This window comes from Xiphophorus hellerii, chromosome 24, assembly GCF_003331165.1.
Source record: "Xiphophorus hellerii strain 12219 chromosome 24, Xiphophorus_hellerii-4.1, whole genome shotgun sequence".
Classification (NCBI taxonomy): Eukaryota; Metazoa; Chordata; class Actinopteri; order Cyprinodontiformes; family Poeciliidae; genus Xiphophorus; species Xiphophorus hellerii.
The window spans coordinates 16,623,255-16,650,502 of record NC_045695.1 but is presented as its reverse complement, the minus strand read 5'-3'; the positions used below and the strand labels follow the sequence as shown (position 1 = coordinate 16,650,502).

General features: G+C 44.9%; 1 protein-coding gene across 1 annotated transcript; it reads left to right on the top strand.

The window, feature by feature from the left end:
• On the top strand, positions 1-27,248 carry LOC116715651 (NLR family CARD domain-containing protein 3-like). The gene is made up of 11 exons (XM_032556205.1): positions 1-25; positions 794-927; positions 3,240-3,474; positions 10,506-10,546; positions 11,308-11,589; positions 12,387-14,139; positions 15,770-15,958; positions 16,943-17,116; positions 22,536-22,691; positions 23,211-23,851; positions 26,873-27,248. The coding sequence occupies exons 4-10, from the start codon at positions 10,513-10,515 to the stop codon at positions 23,224-23,226; spliced, it is 2,604 nt and encodes an 867-aa protein (XP_032412096.1). The 5' UTR covers positions 1-25; positions 794-927; positions 3,240-3,474; positions 10,506-10,512; the 3' UTR covers positions 23,227-23,851; positions 26,873-27,248.

Sequence of the window (27,248 nt, the reverse complement as noted above, 5' to 3'; positions counted from 1 at the left end):
GGACCGTTTCATGACTCAGCCTCTGGTTGGTGGATTTTGTCCCCGTCGTCTGTTTGTCCCCTGAGACCCCCCCAGATCTCCCCTTGTCCATTCACCCTCTCCTCCCCCGGCTGGACTCCTGACCCCTGAGGATTCCTCGTCCCTGACCCACTAGTGTGACCACACTACACCATTTACTTTAGTGATAAACTTTTTGCTTAACCATCCTCTTGTTGTGGCTGCGTTTTGGGTTCTGGCTGATTCTGCTTTTACCATTACAATTAACAGATGGTTGTGTCAACATGTGGAGAAACATGAAGGTTCTTGGTTCTGTTGGACTCAGTGCAGCATCATAACATTTTACAGAAGAGACTGGAGAACTGGTCAGACTCTCTGGTCCAGTTCTGGACTGGTTCCAGTCTGACCTGAAGAACTGGGACTTGTTTGTGTCAGTAGGAAACGTCTCATCAGGTTGAAGAGAATGTGGGGAACCCCAAGGTTCAATCCTGGACCCTCAGATTTAATATCTACAAGCTGATCAGATCAGAACCAGAAGAAAATATTATTAGTGATTTATTGCTCTTTTATTGTTGCTGAGAAGAAAATTGGTGCAACATTTGGTTGTTTCATAAAGTTCTTTATAGATAAAAATCTGATTAAAGCTGAAAATCTCCATTAATTTAATAAAATATTGATTTAAAAAACTAAATATATTTAAAACATAAAGAATCTTTAAACTAAAATGTTAATTAGTTTTTAAAAACATTTAGTTCCTGGTAACGATGATCAGACAGGATTCTTGTCTTTTCAATAGGTGACCACACCTGTGCTGTGAGAGGGGGCGGAGCCTCAGGTGGGTCGGGTTCAAGTTCTGCAGAATCAGGTCCGGTTCTCCAGTCGCTCCGACTCGGTTTGTGTGAACAGAAGGAGAAGCAAAGATCTGATCAGGTGAGTTTTAACTCCACATTCTTCTGGTTTCCAGTCCTGACTGGGTTTTCTCTCTTTGAGCTGCTGGACAGAACCAGAACTGGGCCTGGTTCTGGTTCTGGTTCTGTTTATGATGCAGAGCTGCAGCACCTGGTTTCAATCAGGAACTCTGGTTTTCTCTGAGTTTTCATCTGTAACCCAGACAACAAGCTGAGTTTGCTCCCAGTTTCATAGTGGAGTCAAACTGGTACCAGTAGGTTCTGAGTGTTTGTGGCCCGGCTGAGATATCTGGGTTCCTGGTTGGTGGATGGAAAATATTTCAATATGAAGTCAATAATTTATTGATCAGAGAGGATTTCTCTGGGCTTTTATCAGCAGAAAATCCAGATTGAATCAGTCTGTGGTGACAGAGGACAGCTGATCACATTTCAATCAATTATTGATCAATAATAAGTGATTATGGTGAAATAACAACACAGCGCCCCCTAGAGTATGTAAAAACATCCTCCCCACCCACTGCTGTTATTTAAATCTATGTAACTGAGTTAAAACATCAAACCATCAGAACCGATAAAAATGACTATTGGACCCGATTGACACACCCAGCAGGAAGTCGGCCATTTTGGATCAAATATGTCGAGTTTTTATTTTTTTATTTAAAAAGCATTTTGACTTTATAAAAAAGAAAAATGATTAAAAATGTCATATTTGTCCTGGAGAGCTCAGAGGTTAAAGCAGAAGAAAACTGTCCTCCAGTCTGACCGTCGCTCTTTTTCTCTCATTTGGATTTTTAAATGATTGATTATTAGAAAATCACAAATCTGCTAAATTATTGGTTGAATCAGACTAATTTCTAATAATCTATACAACTGTTAACACTTAAAAATAAACCTGTTTATGTATTTTATGTTTCAATCACTTAATACAGTCAATGACAGTAATAAATGTTTTGTTGTTTTTAAACTGTTTAAGTTTTAAACATTTTATTTTTTTATTTTGATGAATTAAAGAAATCTACTTCTCCCCACAAATGTGAATATTTAGAGGTTTTTTTTAACTCTATTTTTGTTTTAGTGTTAAATATTTGGGTTTGTTCATGTAATATAAATTAACTTAGAGGTTTTTTAGAAACACTGAAACTTTTCCTCTTTAGGTTGGTGGCGGGAGTTTGACCTTTGACCCTAGTGGTTCGGTTGTTTCTCTTCTCTGTAGCGAACCTGATTGTGCAAAGAAACAAAATGGCGCCATCTAGTGTTGCTCCAACATGATGAACGAACTGAGACGGCAGTTTTTTACGTCTTTAAACAGTTTTTCTATTATATAGTAAGTTTTATATTTGCTTTAATAAATGACATAATTGGATAATTTATCTAAACTTTTAAAGCAGAAACTAAACTTAAAGTCTGACTTTAAATCCAAAACCATATGAAACTATTTACACCCTTTAAACATCATCATATTTTCATTTCCCCGTTAACCTGATATTTATGTGACCAAAACAAAGTGATATATAAATTATATTATATTAGTATTATATGAGCTGTTGCATCATTGTGACGTGGAAGAAAACTGATTAATAGTTTTCATATTTTCAACCAAATTATTCATCAATCTTCATGTCAGTCCAGGCTGCAGGTGGTTCAGTTGTTGGAAGCTGATCAAGCTGTAAAGAAGCAACAGCGCCCTCTGGAGGAACAACAATCTAATGACATCAGAACCTGGTGGATCAAAGCATCAGAAATCCACTTCCTGTGGTTCTTGATTCGTCATATTCAGCTTGTTGATCTTGAGGTAAAAAGTTTGGAACCAGGATCTCAGTTTCAGGCTAAGTTAACTCAGAGTTTACAGAAGCAGAGTTTGTTGAATCTTCCTTAAGAATAGTGATTATTTTCAGAACCCAAACATGAGAATCATTGACTTTGAATGTTTATGTTCTGAGCTAAATCAGTCCTGAGAGATGATCTCTGCTGTAATCAGCTCTGAAGATGAACTAGTTATCAGGAATCTCAATCTGTCCCAACATCCAGTGGAACCAAAGAATCTCAGATTACATGATGGTGTTTAGTGAATGAGTATTGATCTTATTGAGTCGTATTACAATCAGCTGTCCAGCAATTTCTACATTGTGCCGTTTTGATTGGGTTGCCTTTAGGGTTGTAGAGGTTTTGGCCCCTTTTCAATTCCTCTCAGTTCTCCAGTTTGGTCCCAGATAGCAGCTTCAGTAAAACCAGTCAGGACTTGGTTTGTTTCAACAGGATGAAACTCTGTCAGTCCAGATTCGTCCCCCTCATCCCTGTGTGTCTTTATATCTGCTGCTTCTCATCATCTCTCAGAGGAAGACGGCAGAGACGGTGAGGAAAACTGGTCACCTGAAAACTAAACACCTGAGCAGGAGTCCAGACGCATTTCTGGAGGAGCTTTAATCAGCTGATGCTAGTGGTACCAGCAACACAACACTGTCCAATGGCAACAAACAGGATTTAAAGATGTTTAAGTTTTCATTTCAGCCTGAAGGAAATCTGATCCTAGAATGACTGACGATCCTTAACGGGAACATAGAAAAACTTGGTAAGTTGGTGTTTATTTTAGATTTTCTTAAGTATCAAGTCAGGTTTCATAAAAACATCTTTTGGTTTTAAGAATTAAAGAAATGTTATTTTAGTGGTGTGTGTTAATTATCATGTGATTTAAATAAGTATTTTCAATCTCTAATACAGTATATTTTAGATATAAAAAAAATACTGGATTATTTTTTAAATCCAGTATTTAAAAAAATACTGGATACTGCTAATATCCAGTAAAAATACAGCTAATATCAAAAATTCCCATGTAAATTATTTATGAAATAAAGGGTCCTGGAGAGGAGGGTCTGTCGGATAGTCGAACCTCGGATTCAGGAAGAACAGTGTGGTTCTGGTTCTGGTCGTGGAACACTGGACCAGCTCTACACCCTCGGCAGGGTCCTGGAGGGTGCATGGGAGTTTGCCCAACCAGTCTACATGTGTTTTGTGGACTTGGAGAAGGCGTTCGACCGTGTCCCTCGGGGAGCCCTGTGGGGGGTTCTCCGGGAGTATGGGGTACCGGGCCCTTTGATACGGGCTGTCAGGTCCCTGTATGACCGGTGTCAGAGTCTGGTCCGCATTGCCGGCAGTAAGTCGGGCTCGTTTCCGGTGAGAGTTGGACTCCGCCAGGGCTGCCCTTTGTCACCGATTCTGTTCATTACTTTCATGGACAGAATTTCTAGGCGCAGCCAAGGTGTTGAGGGGATCCGATTTGGTGGCCTTAGGATCTCGTCTCTGCTTTTTGCAGACGATGTGGTCCTACTGGCCTCATCAGGTCATGATCTGCAGCTCTCGCTGGAGCGGTTCGCAGCCGAGTGTGAAGCGGCCGGGATGGGGGTCAGTGCCTCCAAATCCGAGGCCATGGTCTTGAGCCGGAAAAGGGTAGAGTGCCTTCTTCGGGTCGGGGGGGGGTCGGGATCTTGTTCACGAATGAGGGAAGAAGGGAGCGGGAGATCGACAGGCGGATTGGCGCAGCATCTGCTGTCAAGCGGGCGCTGTACCGATCTGTCGTGGTGAAGAGAGAGCTGAGTCAAACAGCGAAGCTCTCGATTTACCGGTCGATCTACGTTCCCACCCTCATCTATGTGTGGCAGTATGCCCTGTGGGCTTTGAACGCACCACACAAGTGCCTGAATTTAATTGGTTGTGGCGCTGTCTGTATATAAAGGGCCCTCACTCACCTGGTAGACATCATGTTTTCCTTCCGGTTCAGACCTCGCTGTTTGCTGGCACTGCACGCCAGCCGCATACTAGTGCTCGCTTGAATGATGCACTTAACAACACTAATCGCTGATTGAGCCTTCTTGTGGCGGTCCGTACAAGCTGCCTGATTCTCCTCCCTGACACAGGCACTACACAGAGCTCAGTGATGCTGCTGTTTGTCCTTGGCTGGCTGTTTGCCCATGGTTCTGTTGTTCCTGGCTGGCAGTCCTTTTGTCGTCTGGTTATCCGTCGTCCGCTGCCTACCCGTCGCCCTGGTTGTTGGCTTCATGCCCGCCATCCTGGTCGGCGTAAGCTGGCTCCTGCCCCTTGTCCAGTGTGGCTGATTTGGGCTGTTTTGTGACCAGCTCATACTGATCCTTCTGGTGCCGCTCTGGGCGGTGTCTGCTGCAGCGTGGCGGTTCGACCCAGGACGAATTCTTAGTTTTATGAAGGTCTATTGCTGCTTGATTTGTCGTAGACTGAACTGTATAATTATGAAATGTATGTAATTTGAATGTCTCTGTCAGGATCTGTGTTTTCTGTGTTCATTTAGAGTTTTTTGTGTCCTTGAGTCTCTTCGTTGTCCTGTCCTCCCCTTGATTGTTCCCAGGTGTGTCTCGTTCTGTCATTACCCTCCCATGTATTTAACTCCACCTGTGTTCCTTGTTCCTCGTCGGGTCCTCGTCAATGTCTAGTCTGTTCGTCGTCAGTGTGTCCATGTGCCTGCTGCTCGTTGTTTGGACTGTGCTCCCATCATTAAATTCACCATTTACCTTACCTGGGTCTGCTGCGTCTGCCTCACCACCTCTCACCACCCGCACTTCATGACAGTCTCCTTTATTTTGACAGGAACGGCCAGCTCGTGGTGTTGGTGGTGGACTTTCCGGGTGGTAGTACTCTTTCTGGTTTGGTGCACGATTTCCTTTTGTTCTTTTTGTTTGTTTTTGCTGTGTTTTTTTTGTAGGTAACCTCCCTGATTTGCACTGTCATCTTCGAGTTGAGCCATAACTGTTATTTTAACATGTGAATGGTTTTAAATTTGTATATTTCTGATTAAACAATTGTGTAATAAATAAAATTATTGAATTGGGTGAGATTGTCTCAATCCTCATCTGTAGCGGGCCCGTGTGCCTTAAAGCTAACTTTTTAAGTAGAATTATTGCAACCTTATATTTATTAAATTAATGGTCGTAAATTCAAGTTGCCCATTTGAATCACACTGGTACTGTCACATTTTGGCGCTGTGTGCAGGATCTTTACAGTCTTGAGGCTGAGACTCTTTCACTATTTGATTGTATATTGTGATACTTACTCTCAAGCAGTAAGTTTTTTTTTGGTGTGCCAAGGACAAACAGTAGCGGTTCATTTATTTTGTTGAGCTGGTCATTTGTAGTAATGGAGGAAGAGCTACTGGAATTGAAGACCCTGGTTGCTCAATTAAAGGCTGACAATGAGCAGCTCCGTGTAGAGCGCTCACCTTCTACATCTAGCTCCAGTGCTGGGCCGTCTTCAGCTGAAGCACTCCCTGCTGCCCAAGTAACGGACAGGTTGGTGTTTGTCCCACGTGATCGTAAGTGTCCTTTGCTTAGGGGACGGATGGGGATTAGTGTGAGCGAGTGGGTTGATGAGGTACAGGCATGTATGCGGGCATGAAATTTGTCAGCAGCAGATCAGGCCTTCTTTTTGTACGACCATTTAGAAGGAGAGGCTAGGGATGAAATCAAATATCGCTCTAGTCAGGAACGAGGGGATCTGGCTAAAATCATTTCTATCCTCAAGGAGCTTTATGGATGTAGCAAGTCACATGTTGCATTACAGGAGGCCTTTATCTCCATAAAGCAATTAGAAGGTGAAACATTGCAAGAGTTCTCCCTTGTTTTGATGAGCCTCGTGGAGAAAGTAAAAGCACAGGCACCTAGTCACATGCCTAATGCTGAAGTTCTCTTGCGTGACCAGTTCATAGAATATGTCCTTGATGGTGCGCTCTGTCATGTGCTAAAACAGTACGTTTGTCTGAAACCGGCAGCAACACTGCTTGATGTCAGGGGTGAGGCAATGAGGTGGGAATTAGAGGGGTTGCCAGCTAGTATACAAGGCAGGAGTAATTCTCTGCCTTCAGCATCCAGTTTTCAGTTTGCTGTGCGTGGTGGGTCACCAGCTATTGCTAGCCCCACGCAAAAAGAGGTTAATGAGTTAAAAGAGCTTTTAAAACAGCAACAGGAGCAGCTTAATCAGCTTACTCAAAACATTACCCTCCTTCAAACTGCACAAGAGCGCAGCCGCTCTCCACGTTGGGGTCCTATTATATGTCGACGGTGCCAACAGCCCGGACAGATTGCTAGGGAGTGTGGGGGGCCACGCGTTGCCTTCCGTCAGCCATCTTTGTCAGGGTCAGGGAAACCAGCTTCCTGAAAACTAGCGCCCACCGCGTTGCAGAGCCACAGCTCGGGTGGGGCATCCATAGGCTCAACTAATGGTTTGTGTTCAGCAGATGCACCTAAATTAATTGCTTGTCCAATATTGAATTGGACATGGCTGGAGTAAAGGTACCTTGCCTGGTTGACACTGGTTCAATGGTGTCCACTATTACAGAGAGCTTCTTTATTGAATTCTTTGAGCCCTGGGGCGAAGAGCGTTTGAGAGCTTTCCACTGGCTACAGCTAAAAGCAGCCAATGGTCTCCCTATTCCTTACATCGGCTATCTGGAAGTATCTATTGAACTGTGTGGCAAGTTGATGCCCCACTGTGGAGTGTTGGTGGTGAGAAACCCTCCTGATAGTGGATCAGCTTCCGTTCCTGGTGTGTTGGGAATGAACGTCATAAATAAGTGTTACCAAGAGCTATTTGGATAGCATGGTAATGCTCTGTTTAATACGACTCCTGTTGTGGCATCTCCCAAACCCTTGGTTAATGCTTTACAGAAATGTCATGCAGCTGAAATGGAGCAGACTCCTAAGGTTAGGGTGCGTGGCGGGAGGGCCTGCCGCATTCCAGGAGGTGTAATGAAGATTGTGCCTACCAGTTGCTGTCAGAAATACTCAGGCACTACAGACTTCTTTGAACCATCTGAATCTGGTTTACCAGCTGGTTTGTTAGCATCTCCTGCGCTAGTTCAGGTTGTCCGGGGGACTGATTATGTCCCAGTGGTAAATGTGGGCCACACAGATGTGTTGCTTTGCCCTCGTACCACTGTGGGAACTTTAAATAGTGTTGGTGTGGTGAGTCTTCCAGCGGGCGTAACTGAAGTCCCATTATTTGTAAATGTGTTTTCCCAAACAGCTGCTGCTCCTTCCTCAGATGGGATCGAGGCGATTGATTTATCATCTTTGCCTGCGGAGGAACAGGGTCGGGTGTGAGCACTGTTGGGTAAATACACTTCCGTGTTTGCCACTAACGATCAGGACTTAGGTTGCACCAACCTGATTAGTCATGACATTCCCCTTCTTGATGACGCTCCCGTTCGGCAGTGTTACCGTCAAATTCCTCCATCGGACTATGAACTTGTGAAGGACCACATAAATCAGCTTTTGGCAGCAAATGTCATTAGGGAAAGCTCTAGCCCCTATGCATCACCAATTGTGCTTGTTTGCAAAAAATATGGCAGCATTGGGCTCTGTGTCGATTATCGTCAACTTAACATCAAGACACGGAAGGACGCTTTTCCACTCCCTCGCATTGAGGAGTCCCTGGATGCTTTACAGGGGCCCAGTGATTTTCCACTATGGACTTGGCCAGTGGTTATAATCAAGTTCCTGTCACGGCAAGTGATCGCCATAAAATCGCTTTCTGTACACCTTTTGGGCTGTTCGAGTGGAATCGCATGCCTTTCGGCCTATGCAATGCCCCGAGCACTTTCCAACGCTTGATGCAGCGCATTTTTGGTGACCAGCAATGCCAATCCCTGTTACTGTATTTAGATGACATTGTTGTGTTTTCATCCTCTATACAGCAACATCTTGAGAGGCTGGATGTGGTGTTGGGACGGCTTCAGAAGGAGGGCCTTAAAGCCAAACTGAGCAAATGCTGCTTTTTCCAGAAGGAGGTGCACTACCTGGGCCATGTAATTTCTGACCAGGGAGTAGCCACTGACCCTGCTAAAATCGAGGTGGTCACAAATTGGCCTGTGCCCACCACGGCCACCGAGTTGTGTTCCTTTTTGGGATTCGCTAGCTACTTCCGCAGGTTTGTGGAAGGATTTGCTAAGATGGCTGCCCCCTTGCATCGTAGAGCAGCAGAACTAACTAGTAAAGGGTCTAAAAAGAAGGTTACCCAGAGTATTGTTGGAGCCTGGACTGAGGAATGCCAACAGAGTTTTGAGGCTATTAAAACCAAGCTCACTTCTACTCCAGTCCTCGCTTATGCAGATTTTTCCCTCCCTTTCATTCTAGAGGTGGACGCAAGCTACAGTGGGTTGGGAGCGGTCTTGTCACAAGAACAAGATGGGGAAAATAAGACCCATTGCTTTTGCTAACCACTGGTTAAGACCTAGCGAGCGAAATATGTCAAATTACTGCTCAATGAAATTGGAGCTGTTGGGCCAGAAATGGGCAATGACAGAAAAATTTAGAGATTACCTTTTGGGCCATAGGTGTATTGTCTATATAGACAATAATCCTCTGAGCCATTTGGACTTGGCTAAGCTTGGAGCAGTGGAGCAGCGCTGGGCAGCCCAGCTTGCTTCCTTTAACTTTGAGTTAAAATATAGGCCTGCTAAGTCCAATCAAAATGCTGACGCTTTGTCTTGCTGGCCTTGGCCGACTCCCCCGGAAGTGGCTTCTTTGGTTTCAGGTACTCTTGTTCCTCAGCCATTACAGCAAGCTGTGCAGAGTGAGCAAATACAAACTATCCAGTCCTCTGTAACTGTCTTTCCCTCTTTTGCCCCTGGTGATCTCCATGTCCTCCAGCAGGCTGATCCTTCAAGAAGTTCTTTCCTTTATTCAAAGAAAAGAGCAGCCAAATCGTACTGAGCGGCAAGGGCTTTCACAATCTGCCCTTGCATTGCTCAGCCAGTGGGATTGCCTGACTGAATTGGATGGTCTAATGTATCAACGGGTGTTTCGCACAGATGGCGGTGGGGCAGTACACCAACTCCTCCTGCCCAATGCCCTGACCAAGGACATCCTGACTCAGGTCCATCAGGAGCATGGGCACCAGGGAGTGGATCGGACTTTAGCTTTGCTACGGTAACTTTTTAAGTAGAGTTATTGCAACCTTATATTTATTAAATTAATGGTCGTAAATTCAAGTTGCCCATTTGAATCACACTGGTACCGTTGCATATGGTCATGAGCTTTGGGTCATGACCAAAAGAATGAAATCACAGACACAAGCGACCGAAACGGATTTTCTCCGTAGGCTGTCTGGGCTCTCCCTTAGACTTAGACTTAGACTGACTTTATTATCATTTTGCATGCACAGGGTGTATACAGAACGAAATTTTGTTGCATACTGCTCAGAACAACAGAACTTAGAAATAGGGTGAGAAGCTCAGTCATCCGGGAGGGACCCAGAGTAGAGCCGCTGCTCCTTCACGTCAAGAGCAGCCAGTTGAGGTGACTCGGGCATCTGGTCAGGATGGACGCCTCCCAGGTGAGGTGTTCACGTCCCACCGGGAGGAGGCCCCGGGGAAGACCCAGGACACGCTTGAGGGACTATGTCTCTCGACTGGCCTGGGAACGCCTTGGGATTCCCCCGGAAGAGCTGGAAGAAGTGACTGGGGAGAAGGAAGTCTGGGCCTCCCTTCTGAAGCTGCTACCCCCACAACCCGACCCCGGATAAGCGAAAGAAAATGGATGGATGGAGTCTGAAACATAATAAATCCTTCATGTTTTCCAGATAAAAAATGGCGCAGAAGCAGGAAGTCCAGCAGGATTATGGTAAGTGATCAGAAGCAGAAATTAAACACAATAAAGGAACAAACTGACCAATCACAGCCTGTGTTGCTGCCATGTGATGAACCACAGCCTCAGTGTGTATTTATTGTTTTCATGCTTCCTGTTCAGTGAAGCTCTGGTGGAAACATTGTGAGTTTCTGTGAAACCTGAAGGTAAAAACTGAACTCAGATGGAAACAGAACTAAAAGGAACCAAAGTGAAAAACAGGCCAGCAGCTCTGATACTTCAGGAATATTTACTATATCCACTCATTAATTTATCCAGTAATCACATCATTTATTACTAATTTATTATCTCAGATGGAAAGACTTGCTGTTCCTTTTATTCCAACATTTGGTGACAAAGATGCTAAAGCTTAGAGACAGAAGTGAAGACCTGATGATGGTAAAAAAAGGAAAGTGAGGAGAATGTTTAATAAGTCAATATTTTTCACCAATAATATCATAATTTCCTGTTTTTCTAAAATAGTGCAGCTCTATATTTAGAAGGTGTTTGTTTTATTGTTCTTCCTGCAGTGAGGAAATAAATGATGAACCAGAAGCTTCATTTGTTCTCATGTAGACAGAATCAGTGGTCATCACTCAGATATGAGGCAGAAACACAACAACAGGTTTAGACCTGAGGAGCTGATCAACAGACTCTGAGGGGAATCTCTGGATGGAGCAACATGAATAGTTGATCTGCATCATGTTTTTCTCTCAGACGTCAGTTTGAATGAATCCTGTTTCTGTTTCTGCCTGCAGAGGAAAAACTTTTCAAAGTTCGCAGTGAGTTTGTGAAGAGAGTTTCTGAGGAAATCCTGATTCAGCTCCTCGATGACCTGGAAACAGATGGTGTCTTTAATCTTTCGGAGAAACGGGCAATACTTGAAGGGAACCAAATAACAGCAAACAAGGCCCGGGAGACCATAGATGCTGTGAGGATGAAAGGACAGAGAGCCTGCAGATTGATGATCAAACGTCTTCACTTTATAGATCCTGCCCTGTCCAATCAGCTGAGTTTGTCCTCTAACTCCTCTGATTTAGGTTAGTCCCTTCACCAATCATGACTGAGTGGAAGTGAACTCATCCAACAGTGACTACAGTTATAACAAAAAAAATGGAGCACTATGGTTGAACACCTCCTGCTGAGCTGCAGGTCAAAGACTATGGAAAAGTTTTCCTGCAGATTGGCAGGAGGCGACTCCTAGTGTGAAAACACTTCGAATGTTCAGCATGATGTTTGTAGTCCAGTCAATTTATCAACAAGCAAAGCTACACAGTACTACGACTCGTTTTCTTCATGATTTAATGTTTCACGTTTCTGTAAGGATTTGTTTTTTTCTCTGTGTTAAGTTAGGTTTTTGTGTGTCATTTTCAGTTAATTGAGTCTCTGTGTTGTCCTGTCTGCCCCGTGATTGTTCCCAGCTCTATCTTGTTCTCTCTGTGTATTTAATGCCTCCTGTGTTCAATGTTCTTTGTTGGGTCCTTGTCGTATCTGTCTGGTTACGTCTGTTACTACCGTCCATTTGAGTTTCCAGTTGCTACCAGTTTTTTGAGCCTTAGCCTTCTGCTCTTTATCGGTGGTGCCAGGACTTTGGATTGTTGTTTTTTTCTGTATTCATCCTTAAATCATTGTTTCTTCATTTTCTACCTGGTTTCTCAGCGTCTACCTCACACCGCTCATCATGACAGTTTCTTCCGAATGAAATCCTCCTCATGGTCTATAATTGGAACGAGATCTTTGTTTAAACATCCTGATATAGAAACAATCAAATTAAAATTAAATGAATTGAATCTTAATTTGTTCAAGTGTTTCATCTTGTGTCTTTTTCTTTGTTCAGATTTTGATGATCGATGTCAACATGACCTCAAAGAGTCTCTAAAGAATACCTTGGAATCTATCTGTGAAGGCATTGCAGTACGTGGAGAGAAAACATTTCTGAATGATATTTTCACAGAGCTCTACATATTAGAAGGAGGAACTGGAGGGGTCAACCAGGAACATGAGGTCAGACACATTGAAACAGCATCCAGTAATCAAGGAGCAAAAATAAAACTGGAAAACATCTTTGAACCCAACCCTGCTAGAAAGCAACGGATCAGAACAGTGATTACCATGGGAGTGGCTGGCATTGGGAAAACACTGTTAACACAGAAGTTCACTCTGGACTGGGCTGAAGATAAAGCCCACCAGAACATCGACTTCATATTTCCATTTACTTTCAAAGATCTGAATAACTTGAAAGAAGAAGCTTTCAGCTTAGTGGAACTGATTCATCACTTCTTTGACAATATTAAAGATGCAGGAATCTGCAGCTTTAAAAAGTTCCATGTTCTCTTCATCTTCGATGGTCTGGATGAGAGTCGACTTCCTCTGGACTTCAAGAAGAATCCAGTTCTGACTGATGTTAAAAAGTCCACTTCACTGGATGTTCTGCTGACAAACCTCTTCATGGGGAAACTGCTTCCCTCTGCTCTCCTCTGGATAACCACACGACCTGCTGCAGCTAGTTTGATCCCAAATAAGTCTATTGACAGGGTCATAGAGGTCAGCGGGTTCACTGACCCCCAGAAGGAGGAGTACTTCAGGAAGAGATTCAGAGATGATGAAGAGAAGGCCAGCAGGATCATCTCCCACATCAAGAAATCAAAAACTCTCCACATCATGTGTCACATCCCAGTTTTCTGCTGTATCACTGCTAAAGTTCTGGAGAATCTGATGAAGACCAGAGAGGGAGGAGAGCTGCCCAAGACCCTGACTGAGATGTACATAGAGTTCCTGCTGGTTCAACTCACAATCAAGGAGGAAAAGTATTTTGGAAAAGCTGAAGAAGATCCAGAGAACATAAAGCTGATTGAGTCTCTAGGAAAACTGGCTTTTGAGCAGCTGCTGAAGGGAAACCTGATCTTCTATGACAAAGAGCTCAAAAAATGCGGCATCAACATCAAAGATGCTGCGTTGTACTCAGGAGTGTTCACTGAGATGTTTAAAAAGGAGAGAGGGACGCGCGACATCTCAGTCTACTCCTTTGTTCATCTGAGCATCCAGGAGTTTCTGGCTGCAGTCTACATGCTCCACTGTTTCACCAGCAGGAGGAAAACAAAAATGATCAAAACATTGTTGGGAAAATGTTATTTTTTCTTATCTTTGCATAATTTCATGAAGAAAGTCATGGAGAAATCCCTCCGCAGTAAAAATGGCCACCTGGACCTGTTTGTCCGCTTCCTTCATGGTCTCACTGTGGAGTCCAACCAGAGCATCTTAGGAGGCCTGCTGGGTCAGACAGAGAACAGTCCAGGAACCATCCAGAGAATCATCACCAACCTGAAGAAGATGAACACTCATAAAATCTCTCCTGACAGAAGCATCAACATCTTCTACTGTCTGGTGGAGATGAACGACGACTCGTTTTATCAGGAAATCCCAAAGCTGCTGGATTCAGGGAAGAAGCTCTCAGTGACTGACTGTTCAGCTCTGGCCTTCATGCTGCAGGTGTCAGAGGTTCTGGATGAGTTGGACCTGGAGAAGTACAACACATCAGAATCAGGACGACTGAGACTGGTTCCAGCTGTGAGGAACTGCAGAAAGGCTCGGTGAGTCCAGATGTTTTCATTGTGTGAATGCTGATTCAGCTCTATTGTCCTCCTGTTTCTTCTTCTTCTGCTTCTGGGTGTTTTTGGCCTTTAACTACTTCCTTCATCCTCTGGACTATTTATTTTACTTTATATTTTGTTATTTTTGCAGTTTTAGAGATATAAATACATTGAACATTCAGATTTCCACTAACAAAACCTGCAAAGTATCTTGTTGAACAAAGACAATTAAATAATAAAAAAGGGTAAAACCCAAAGTGAGAACATTCACAATAAAAAAGAGATAATTACATTGATCCTACATTTGGTGCCAGGTTCAGGTGGACGTTTCGTTTCTTCCAATATTTTTTATTTATCAGCAGAAAGTCTTAATGAAAGTCAGTCTCTCCATTGGATGAATTTCCTTAATTATTTCCTTCCAGTCCAAAGATGATGGTGGTTCCACATCAACCACTTGTGAGTTACAGCTTTCTTTTAAAACTGATGTTGGTCTGAATGAATCACATTCAGTTTGATCTTTACCAGGTTTAGGAATCACTGAAATCTCTATTCTATTCTAATCTTAACTGGTGAGAATAAAAACTGTGTATTTTTGTCCTGAGGGTTCGAGTCCCTCCTTACATCCACCAACCTGATTCATTAAGCTTTATTTTAATGTCAATTGTTTGTCTGAGACTTTTTAATTCTGCTGGAGGAAACCAGAACATGATTTTAGTGAATGTTCCAGTTTCCTCTTCAGATCAATATCTGATACCTTGAGTCCAAAATGTTCCTAATAATCGTTTATTACTGTCAACACATTCAATAAGGGGACTTCTCTATGATCCATGCAGCAGCTAATGGATCCCAGCCTCTTCTAGGTACTGGAGAACTTTCACTGCTTCACCATGAAAAATGGACCCAAACGCTCTGGTTCTGGTTCTGGTTCTGTCCACCATGATCCATATCATCACTATAGTAGATCAGACAGAACTGGGAGCATCATGATACTGGTCTGCTCCCAGTTCCTCTGTGGCAGCATTTAATAACCTGCTGCTGGGAACTATGGTTCTATAGAATATACTACTATTATTAATGATGATGATGATTCTAGATGCTGCAGCAGATATTGGCTAAACAAACCCAGAGATGCCAGAGGTCCACAGCAGGCTGGACTTCCTGCTCTGCTCACTTCATTTCTAACTCACTTCCTGCTTGGTGGAAGATCTCAAGGAGCCAAACGGTCTAGTCCAAGTCCGAGCTGTGAGCAGTTCCTCCTCCTCTCCATCATCTCCAGTAGTTTCCTTCATCAGCTCAGTCAGCCTCTTCATCAGCTGCTTCAGCTCCTTTGAGGCTCTGATGCTGCAGCTCCATCAGATGCTGCAGAGAAAACTGAACTTTCCTTCACAGATGATAGAAGATCTTCAACATCTGACTGCAGCTGAAGGTCTGAGGACATGAAGCCTGGACCAGAACCAGAACCAGAACCTGGACTTTAACCAGGACCTGCACAGATTCTCTGTGGGGTCAAACTCAGTAGATTGAAGATCAGATGTTGATCAGATGATGACATCACTGTTATCATATTTTAGTCTGTTTATGATCCAGATTGATTTCATTAGAACTGAATTTATTTCTTCTCTAATCACAGACTTGGTGGCTGTTCGCTTGATAAGGATGAATGTGAAGTTTTGGCCTCGGCTCTGAAGTCCAACCCAGATCTGACTGAACTGGAAATAAATGACATTAACATACATGGAGGTGGAACCTTTGAAGACTCTGATCTGAAGCCTCTGGTTGAGATCCTGGAGAGTTCAGTCAGTAAAGTGAAGATTCTGAGGTTTGTTTTCTTTATTTATCCAGTAAAATCATTCATTGATTCTTCAATCATTAGCTTAATTAATAAGTTAATTTAATATATTTTCTTTTAAAACAATCTGTTTAAATGTCAGAATAAAATCTCTAAAACATTTGACCTTATAAATGAATTATTTTCTTATTTCAGACTTTGAGATTATTGAACTTTGTTTTTCAGTTTTTCTGATTTTAAATGTTTTTACTGATGAACAAAATGAGTAAAATAATTCAAATGACGTAAATTAATGATGGAGATGTTTCTGTTTGGTTTGGTAAACATTCAGATTGTTTTATTTCTTATTTCTGATTCTCATCTTTACATCCAGAATGAAATGTTGTTCCTCCAGAGTCGAGCCACAAACACTGACAAGTTCAAATCATCATTAATGACCAAATCTAAGAAATGACTGATTGTAGAAAAGCAAATCTAGATGAAATGAATGAAAGTGAGGTTTGCAGCAGCAGCAGGTTCCTCAGCTTTGTCCTGAAGCTGTGGTTCTGTTGGGCCGGGTCAGAGAGGAACCGTCCTCTTCAGTCTGACAGCTGTCAGTCGGTTGGAGCCTCGTCTCTGTGATGATGCTTCATCAGGTCACGTCTCCTTAGGAAATAATGGCCTCCATTGGCTTTCAGCAGCTTTAATAAGAACCCAAGGCCATTAATGAATAAACTGAGTGGTTCTGATCCAGTTACCAAGTCGGGTCTCCAGCTGATTATCAGGAACCAGCAGAAATATCTTCACCTCATCCAGGCTGATAGAAAACTTTGAGTTTATTTATTGATCAAATGTTCTGGTTCTGCTGGTTTGGACTCTTTAAACCAGTTTGACTGGATCAGATGTTAGAATCAGTTCATCGTGTTTCTTTTACATTCAGGGAAATTAATTTTCTACATTTTTATTATTTGTTCATATTTCAGTTTTAACCTGCATCCTGTTGGCTTCAGCTCACATCTTTTATTCTTTATTCAGATTGGAGAAATGCAGTTTATCAGAGACCAGCTGGACTTCTCTGTTCTCAGCTCTGAAGTCCAACCCGACCCATCTGACAGAACTGAACCTGATCGGAACCAACCTGGAAGATTCTGTAGTGAAGGAGCTCTGTGGTTTTCTACAGACTGAAGGCTGCAGACTGGAGACATTGAGGTATTTTAATTCTGTAATTATTGATATTTCTGTGAATAATTATATATAATTGATCATAAATCAAATTAATTTCTTCTGTTCTAATAAATATTTTCTGAGTTTGTTCCTGGACTTGGATCCAGAGTTTAATTTAGTCCCTCTGTGTAACTGAGTTGGACCTGCTGATCTGAGGTCAGAACAGGACAGCATTCGGACCCCCAGTGTGTAGAAATCCCCCTCATGTGAAGCAGGTCAAAGGTCATTCAACCCAGTCTAGAAAAGTGAATTCCTGGAATCTGACAGGAACAAATCAATAATCAATGATTGATGCTTCAACACTTTGATCAGAACCTGGAATGATTTTACTGACTAAAATCCTCCAACACAACATGACCCAGTACCAGGTTCTGGTTCTGGTTCTGGTTCTGGTTCTGAAATCAGCAGGTCTTTATTGAAGCAGCAGCTTGTTGGCATTAATATTGATGAGAATCTCTCCTTGGGCTGCCACCTTATCGTGGTGGAGGGGTTTGAGTGCTCCAATGATCCTAGGAGCTATGCTGTCTGGGGCTTCATGCCCCTGGTAGGGTCACCCAAGGCAGACAGGTCCTAGGTGAGGGACCAGACAAAGCGCAGCCCGAAGACCCCAATGACGGATAAAAACATTGGACTTGGCGTTCCCTCGCCCGGACGCGGGTCACCGGGGCCCCACTCTGGAGCCAGGCCTGGAGGGGGGGCACGATGGCGAGCGTCTGGTGGCCGGGCTTTAACCCATGGAGCCCGGCCGGGCTCAGCCCGAAGAGGAAACATGGGTCCCCCCTCCCATGGGCCCACCACCTGTGAGAGGGGCCAAAGGGGTCGGGTGCAGTGTGGGATGGGTGGCAGCAGAGGGAGGGGACCCTGGCGATCCGATCCTTGGTTGCAGAAGCTGGCTCTTGGGACGTGGAATGTCACCTCTCTGGTGGGGAAGGAGCCGGAGCTAGTGTGTGAGGTCGAGAGGTTCCGGCTAGAAATAGTCGGTCTCACCTCGACGCATGGCTCTGGTTCTGGAACCAGCCTCGTTGAGAGGGGCTGGACATACTTCCACTCTGGAGTTGCCCAAGGTGAGAGGCGTCGGGCAGGAGTGGGCATACTTGTTGCTCCCCATCTCGGCGCCTGTACGTTGGGGTTTACTCCGGTGAACGAGAGGGTAGCATCTCTCCGCCTACGGGTGGGGGGACGGGTCCTGACTGTAGTTTGTGCTTACGGGCCGAACGACAGTTCAGATTACCCACCCTTTTTGGAGTCCTTAGAGGAGGTACTGGAGAGTGCCCCTCCTGGGGACTCCCTTGTTCTACTGGGGGACTTCAACGCTCACGTGGGCAATGACAGTGAGACCTGGAGGGGCGTGGTTAGGAGGAACGGCCCCCCCGATCTGAACTCGAATGGTGTTCTGTTGTTGGACTTCTGTGCTCGTCATGGATTGTCCATATCGAACACCATGTTCAGGCATAAGGGTGTTCATATGTGCACTTGGCACCAGGACACCCTAGGCCGCAGTTTGATGATCGACTTTGTCATCGTTTCATCGGATCTGCGGCCGTATGTCTTGGACACTTGGGTGAAGAGAGGTGCGGAGCTGTCCACTGACCACTACCTGGTGGTGAGTTGGCTCCGGTGGTGGGGGAGGAAGCCGGTCAGACCTGGCAGGCCCAAACGTGTTGTGAGGGTCTGCTGGGAACGTCTGGCGGAATCCCCTGTGAGACGGAGCTTTAACTCCCATCTCCGGCAAAACTTTGAACACGTCCCGGGGGAGGTGGGGGACATGGAGTCTGAGTGGACCATGTTCCGTGCCTCCATTGTCGAGGCGGCCGGTCGGAGCTGTGGCCGCAAGGTTGTCGGTGCCTGTCGCGGCGGCAACCCTCGTACCCGTTGGTGGACACCTTCGGTGAGGGATGCCGTCAGGCTGAAGAAAGAGTCCTATCGGGCCTTTTTGGCCTGTGGGACTCCGGAAGCAGCTGATGGGTACCGGCAGGCGAAGCGGCATGCGGCTCGGGTGGTTGCTGAGGCAAAAACTCGGGTGTGGGAGGAGTTTGGAGAGGCCATGGAGAAAGACTTCCGTACGGCTTCGAGGCGATTCTGGTCCACCATCCGGCGTCTCAGGGGGGGGGAAGCAGTACGGCACCAACACTGTTTATAGTGGGGATGGTGTGCTGCTGACCTCTACTCGGGACATTGTGGGCCGGTGGGCAGAGTACTTCGAAGACCTCCTCAATGCCACCAACATGCCTTCCATTGAGGAAGCTGAGCCTGGGGACTCTGGGTTGGGCTCTCCAATCTCTGGGGACGAGGTCACCGAGGTGGTTGAGAAGCTCCTTGGTGGCAAGGCTCCGGGGGTGGATGAGATCCGCCCGGAGTTCCTTAAGGCTCTGGATGTTGTAGGGTTGTGTTGGCTGACGCGACTCTGCAATATCGCATTGACATCGGGGGCAGTTCCCCTGGACTGGCAGACCGGGGTGGTGGTCCCCCTGTTCAAAAAGGGGGACCGGAGGGTGTGCTCCAATTATAGAGGGGTCACACTCTTAAGCCTCCCTGGCAAGGTCTATTCAGGGGTCCTGGAGAGGAGGGTCCGTCGGATAGTCGAACCTCGGATCCAGGAAGAGCAGTGTGGTTTTTGTCCTGGTCGTGGAACACTGGACCAGCTCTACACCCTCGGCAGGGTCCTGGAGGGTGCATGGGAGTTCGCCCAACCAGTCTACATGTGTTTTGTGGACTTGGAGAAGGCGTTCGACCGTGTCCCTCGGGGAGCCCTGTGGGGGGTTCTCCGGGAGTATGGGGTACCGGGCCCTTTGATACGGGCTGTCAGGTCCCTGTATGACCGGTGTCAGAGTCTGGTCCGCATTGCCGGCAGTAAGTCGGGCTCGTTTCCGGTGAGAGTTGGACTCCGCCAGGGCTGCCCTTTGTCACCGATTCTGTTCATCACTTTCATGGACAGAATTTCTAGGCGCAGCCAAGGTGTTGAGGGGATCCGATTTGGTGGCCTTAGGATCTCGTCTCTGCTTTTTGCAGACGATGTGGTCCTACTGGCCTCATCAGGTCATGATCTGCAGCTCTCGCTGGAGCGGTTCGCAGCCGAGTGTGAAGCGGCCGGGATGGGGATCAGTGCCTCCAAATCCGAGGCCATGGTCTTGAGCCGGAAAATGGTAGAGTGCCTTCTCCGGGTCAAGGGGGGTGTCCTGCCCCAGGTGGAGGAGTTCAAGTATCTCAGGATCTTGTTCACGAATGAGGGAAGAAGGGAGCGGGAGGTCGACAGGCGGATTGGCGCAGCGTCTGCTGTCAAGCGGGCGCTGTACCGGTCCGTCGTGGTGAAGAGAAAGCTGAGCCAAAAAGCGAAGCTCTCGATTTACCGGTCGATCTACGTTCCCACCCTCATCTATGGTCATGAGCTTTGGGTCATGACCGAAAGAACGAGATCGCGGATACAAGTGGCCGAAATGGGTTTTCTCCGTAGGGTGGCTGGGCTCTCCCTTAGACATAGGGTGAGAAGCTCAGTCATCCGGGAGGGACTCAGAGTAGAGCCGCTGCTCCTTCACATCGAGAGGAGCCAGTTGAGGTGGCTCGGGCATCTGGTCAGGATGCCTCCTGGACGCCTCCCTGGTGAGGTGTTCCGGGCACGTCCCACCGGGAGGAGGCCCCGGGGAAGACCCAGGACACGCTGGAGGGACTATGTCTCTCGGCTGGCCTGGGAACGCCTCGGGATTCCCCCGGAAGAGCTAGAAGAAGTGGCCGGGGAGAGGGAAGTCTGGGCCTCCCTTCTGAAGCTGCTACCCCCGCGATCTGACCTTGGATAAGCGGAAGAAGATGGATGGATGGATGGATGGATGGATGGATGGATGGATGGATGGATGGATGGATGGATGGAGAATCTTTAACTGGTTCTGTTTGACTGGTTAACCTGCATCCTGTTGGCTTCAGCTCACATCTTTTATTCTTTATTCAGATTGAAGTTCTGCAGTTTGTCAAAGATCAGCTGTGATGATTTGACCTCAACTCTGAAGTCCAACCCGACCCGTCTGACAGGACTGGACCTCGGAGGAAACAACCTGGGAGATTCTGGACTGAAGGAGCTCTGTGGTTTTCTACAGACTGAAGGCTGCAGACTGGAGATATTGTTGTATGTAATTTTATAATTATTGATATTTCTGTGAATAATTAGATATAATCAATCAATCAATCAAATGTTATTTGTATAGCACATTTCAGCAGCAAGGCATTTCAAAGTGCTTTACATCATTACAAACACAGAAACACAATGAAACATAGAATCAATAATGAAAACACGACATTAATTCAGGTTCCATCAATAAATTTGTAATTGATTATATTTCAAATAAACAGGTGGGTTTTTAGTGGAGTTTCATCCATAAAGGTTTACCTGTTACACTCCTACTGTGTTATATGGAACAAAATACCTGCTGCTATTTTTATTCCCACTCATAATCACACAGTTTAAAATGATGTAAACAGAATTTTAATGGGCTTCTGGTACCAGGTTCTGTTCACCTCTTACACTGAATTTTGCTCTGGGCCTGGTCATAAATCAAATTAATTTCTTCTGTTCTAATAAATATTTTCTGAGTTTGTTCCTGGACTTGGATCCAGAGTTTAATTTAGTCCCTCTGTGTAACTGAGTTGGACCTGCTGATCTGAGGTCAGAACAGGACAGCATTCGGACCCCCAGTGTGTAGAAATCCCCCTCATGTGAAGCAGGTCAAAGGTCATTCAACCCAGTCTAGAAAAGTGAATTCCTGGAATCTGACAGGAACAAATCAATAATCAATGATTGATGCTTCAACACTTTGATCAGAACCTGGAATGATTTTACTGACTAAAATCCTCCAACACAACATGACCCAGTACCAGGTTCTGGTTCTGGTTCTGGTTCTGAAGTCAGCAGGTCTTTATTGAAGCAGCAGCAGCATCCATCCATTTTCTGTTCACCCTTGTCCCTAATGGGGTCGGGAGGGCTGCTGGTGCCTCTACAGCTACGTTCCGGGCGAGAGGCGGGGTCACCCTGGACAGGTCGCCAGTCTGTCACAGGGCAACAGAAAGACAGACAGGACACACAACCATGCACACACACACACTCACCCCTAGGGAGAATTTAGATAGACCAATTAACCTAACAGTCATGTTTTTGGACTGTGGGAGGAAGCCGGAGTACCCGGAGAGAACCCACGCATGCACAGGGAGAACATGCAAATTCCATGCAGAAAGACCCCGGGCCGGGAATCGAACCCAGGACCTTCTTGCTGCAAGGCAACAGTGCTACCAACTGCACCACTGTGCAGCATAAGCAGCAGCTTGTTGGCATTAATATTGATGAGAATCTTTAACTGGTTCTGTTGGACTGGTTAACCTGCATCCTGTTGGCTTCAGCTCACATCTTTTATTCTTTATTCAGTTTGTATCACTGCAGGTTGTCAAAGATCAGCTGTGATGATTTGGCCTCAGCTCTGAAGTCCAACCCGACCCTCCATCTGAAACATCTGAACCTGAGATACAACAACCTGAAGGATTCAGATGTTCAGCAGCTGAAGGATCTTGTAGAGACTTTGGTGTAAGGAAATGTTTGTAGTGAGTCCAGCTGCTGTCAGCATATTGAACTAAACCCAGTTAGCATCAAAGCAAAGATCCAGTGTTCCCAGTAAAGCTACAGCTTCTCAGTGGGAGGAGAATGGTTCAGGCTTCCTGATTGGACACAGAGACAGCAATCAGCCAATCAGAGGAGCAGCAGCTTGCTGTGTTCCTGTGTTTGTGTTGGTGTGAAGATGAGTGTTGTTGCTGTGTCCATGTCTCCAGGAAGTCCAGCTGGACTCCAGCGTCCAGCCGTCCAACATGTCTAGAGACAGTGGTCCTCATCCATCAAACTGTGGCAGCAGCAGATCTGATCTCAGATCTGTTTGTTCTCTCAGTTCAACAGGAAACAACTGATCAGGTTCATCTTGGTCACAGCTCTGAGATCAGTCTGACTGCAGCCTGGAAACCATCTAGTGGATGTGCTGCGTCACTGACTGCTGCTGGAGAGAGGCTGGAAACACTCACTGATCTGCTCTCTCCTTCCTTCTTCTCTCTGCAGGATCTGGCCTCTATAAAGTAGAAAATGGTCTCTGTGTCCTGCTGATCCTCAGAGGTTGAAGCTGCAGCAGTTTGAGTCTAAAGAGACTATGACTGGATCATGATGATGACCTCTGACCTCCAAGATTTCCCTCCTGTTTATTTTCTCATGTTGTCATTTAGTGTCTGATATTGTTTGTCTCCTTGGATCAATAAAGATCCAATTCAAACTGGGCTCCATTTAGAGCGGGGGTGTCCACAGTCGGTACTGGAGGGCCGACATCCTGCATGTTTTCCATCCTTCCATTTATTACACATCAGAAAAGGTTCCTGCTGGGTGGATCCTAATGTCGTGTTTGTAGGTGGAACCTTTTTTTTGAGGAATGCTACTGTAACAGGTGGCACCACCAGGTGGCGCTCCCTCCACAGCCTGAGCCTCCATAAAAGGGAAGCTGGCCAAGTGTTAATTTTCTGTGTGAGACCAGATGTGTGTTGGACCCGAGCTGTTTGCTGGGTGTGGAAGGTTTGGAGGAAAACTGTTTTAAATTGATCCTCTTAAATATGATTTTGCTGATGTGTTTTTCTTATACAGGGCTGCATTATTAATGACGTTCCGTAACGTTACCTGCATGTGTGGCGGCGTGTGGTTTTTCGACGCTGCAGGTAAGCTCAGACACGTGCAGGGGGGGGCAAAGGTGGCTTGAGCCCCTGCCCCTTTTATCCTTGATACCCCTAGTGCCCTGTTTGAGTTTTTATTTTACATTTTTTTATCTGTATGTCAGAAGGCCTACTTGTACACCTCAGCAATAATTTTTAGCTAAATATAATAATTTATCAAAATAAACTAGTCTGGCTGCCCTCAGGCTAATAATGACTCTCAGAGCCTCCATGTTGTTCAGACTCCATGGTGAGGAGGAGGAGGATCTGTTCCTCTATCTATCTAATTATGGGCAAGAATATTTTCATTAACTGGTTTGTGAATAAAAACGTAGGTCTGATGTAGAAAAATTGTTTCTCTTTATATTTTCATAATTGTCCTTGCAATAGCGGGACAGACAGAACCCGCCTCGCCACTAAACTCAGAAATGCTGCAGAGAAACTTCTGACTTTAACTTCATCATTCTGCTAAAAGCCCGGTTCACTACAGGCAGTCTGGGTCGGAACCACCGACAGATAGAAAGAATATCTGTCTTTATATCAGACATCCTGATATAAGACACTGAGACTGTCACCGCGAGTCGCAACGCAGATCAAAGCCCCAGTACCACCTGGTACCACCCGGTACCACCCGGTACCACCCGGTACCACCTGGTACCACCTGGTACCACCTGCTCTCTGTTTGCTCTGCTTCTCCTTACCGTTTCTACCAGGCGGGTTAAAGCCGCTGGAGGTTCTGGGCTGTAAACAGAAGTTACTGCAGAACCTCAAGTGTTAAAGGAAGATTCGGCCCAATTAGAGTTCATGAAATAAACATCAGAGAAAATATTGTAGCAATAATCAGAACCGCAGCAAAAAGCCAAACATGCCACAATGAAATGAACCAAAATGTCTCCAAAGCATCGGGGGACTGACAGGGGCCACCGGAGGATTCCAGGCAGATTCCAGGCAGATTCCAGGTAGATTCCAGAGATGCGCATCGTAGCAGCTGTTCCTCCAGGGCCGGCCCAAGGTAATATAGGGCCTTAGCCAGAACCCCCCGTCCTACTAAGAACCTCAGCATCACTAACATGTTTAAATGTCGATCAGGTGAATCTGTGAGAGGGAGACCAGGTTTAAAATCAATCACTGATTATTGGTTATTGGCTGTGATGTATTTGTGAACAAACCCAATTCAAACACAAAGATTACACCATATTGTAACCATGGTAACACAACAATAAAAACTATCAAGACGATTCTTTAAACTTTTACAAAGTAAACTTCCTAATTAAATCCTAAATGTATTTTTTTTCTCAACTGATGCATTAAATAAAATTTAATCACATTGTCATTCTCTATATGATGCTACAACTTTAGTGTAAGTGTGGCAAGCTCTCACTAGTCCAGTCACTTGAAGCTCTTTCGTACGCGAAAGAGCTCTTTTTCTTTTCTCTAAAAAGAAAAAGGGCTCTTGAATCCGACGGTCATCTCTAAGTCTTTACTGAACTTAAAAGAAAAGAAAAATAACAGATTCAAAACAAATAGAAAGTGACGGTCAAAAGACTGTGTTACTCCCAAGGTGCCAGACTTCTACAATGAGCAAGTACTTTCATCTTTCAGAAACTAATTAGTCAATAACCAATCAAAAGGCACCACGTAATAAGCTTAAGCACAGTACAATTACAGATGCTTATCCTTTTCAAATAGCAGAGTAAAAAATTAAACTCACGTAAACACTAAATAACTTTTTGTATTAAGTTCCAAAAATGTATATAAGGCTCCTACATTTAGATCTATGGTCTGTGTTACAATTATACCATTTCTAGGGGCCCCAGAAGAGATTAAATAGATATTATGAGGTCTTAATTAGTAAAATGGCAGCAAATGTTCTTATTTCATAACTTCATAACCTTTGACCTCTTCTCCTCTGGTCTGTGTAACAGCTACAGTCTCAGATCAGCTCAGCCCTCCAGGACTGTCAGCAGCAGAAACAGAAACTTTTTACCTGTTGGGGAAAATAGAGACTAGATTTGCTTTGCATTTCCCCACATGATGGCGATGATACAGTAGGATCCAGTTAGATTATTGATTATTATGGGTTGTTGCTATGTTGTTGTACGGTGTTTTAAGATTTTGTTCAATGTGCCCTCTTTTAACCTTGAGCCCCTGCCCCCCCAAAGGTCTCTGCACGGCCCTGGGTGGTTTTATACATTTGTCTCTTCTAATCAGATTGAATTGCATGTTTTTGTTTTTTCTATTGTTTTTATTTGGTAGGGTTGCACCTGATCTACTACATCAAGTTTGACTTTAGAGTGCTGGTTTATGTGATGCAGGTATTCAGTGTTTTTAATGTGTTTTAGATTGACTTGATTTAAAGTGATTAAATAAGCATTTAGTAATTTTTGTATTTTTGTTTTTACAGTTTTATCACTGCTTCCTGTTGTCTTTCTAGAGTTTGATTTTCTTTTTTGTTAGTCCGCCCAGTTTGGATTGTTTGTCTCCCCTTAGTGTTTGTGAGGGCGGGCTAACAACCTTCCATTTATTTTTTTTTTGTTTTGTCCTCTGTCTTTGGGTCACTTTCTGAATACTCACATCCCATGTTGCTGTTAATCTTAAATATCTGAGATATTCAAGATCTCAAACATCCTGTTTGGTGTGATCTTGAGTTTGGATTGCATGCGATCATGTTTGCAGTGAACATTGTAGTGGTTTATGTGGGTTTGTCCACCTGAAGTGGAGTTTAAATTCGGGTTGAACATTATCAGCTTGACAACGAATAGATAAAGTTCTTATCTGTGTAACAATAAATATTAATAATTAACTTCATTCTGGTTGTTGTTTATTGCCTTTTGGCTTGATGGAGGGTAAAAGAGGCCAAAGCTTAAAAAACTTTCTGTTCAGGAATGAAGGAGGGAGGATCAGGTGAGAATCATCATGGAAAGTTTTCTTCATATCAACATTAAACATGATTACATTAAATAAATTAATAAAAATCCCTGTTTAATGAACAATCAACCACATATTTTTAGGTTTCTGTATTTTCAGTCAGAGTGAGAGTTCCTGTTCCAAAGAGGATCTTTGCTGCTGCAGCACCAACCATCTGATCAGGCTGGCTGGTGTTCATTCCTCTCTGGACTCCATCTATGGACCGGATCATTCTCCAGAACCCAACAACCCGTCCCTGATCAGAACCAGCAGCTGAGCCTCCCTCCATGTTTTCACCTCATCTTTCTACTGGATCCCACTGAACTCGCCTCTCTCCTCTTCAGACGCTCAGAACCTAACAGGTGACCACACCTGTGCTGTGAGAGGGGGCGGAGCCTCAGGTGGGTCCGGTTCAAGTTCTGCAGAATCAGGTCCGGTTCTCCAGTCGCTCCGACTCGGTTTGTGTGAACAGAAGGAGAAGCAAAGATCTGATCAG

Excerpts from the sequence above, each read along its gene's own strand:
- LOC116715651 (XM_032556205.1), top strand. The coding sequence starts at position 10,513 with ATGGCGCAGAAGCAGGAAGTCCAGCAGGATTATG. Across the intron at positions 11,590-12,386 it reads CTCTAACTCCTCTGATTTAG|ATTTTGATGATCGATGTCAA; the intron begins GTTAGTCCCTTC and ends TTCTTTGTTCAG. Across the intron at positions 17,117-22,535 it reads TGCAGACTGGAGACATTGAG|TTTGTATCACTGCAGGTTGT; the intron begins GTATTTTAATTC and ends TTCTTTATTCAG.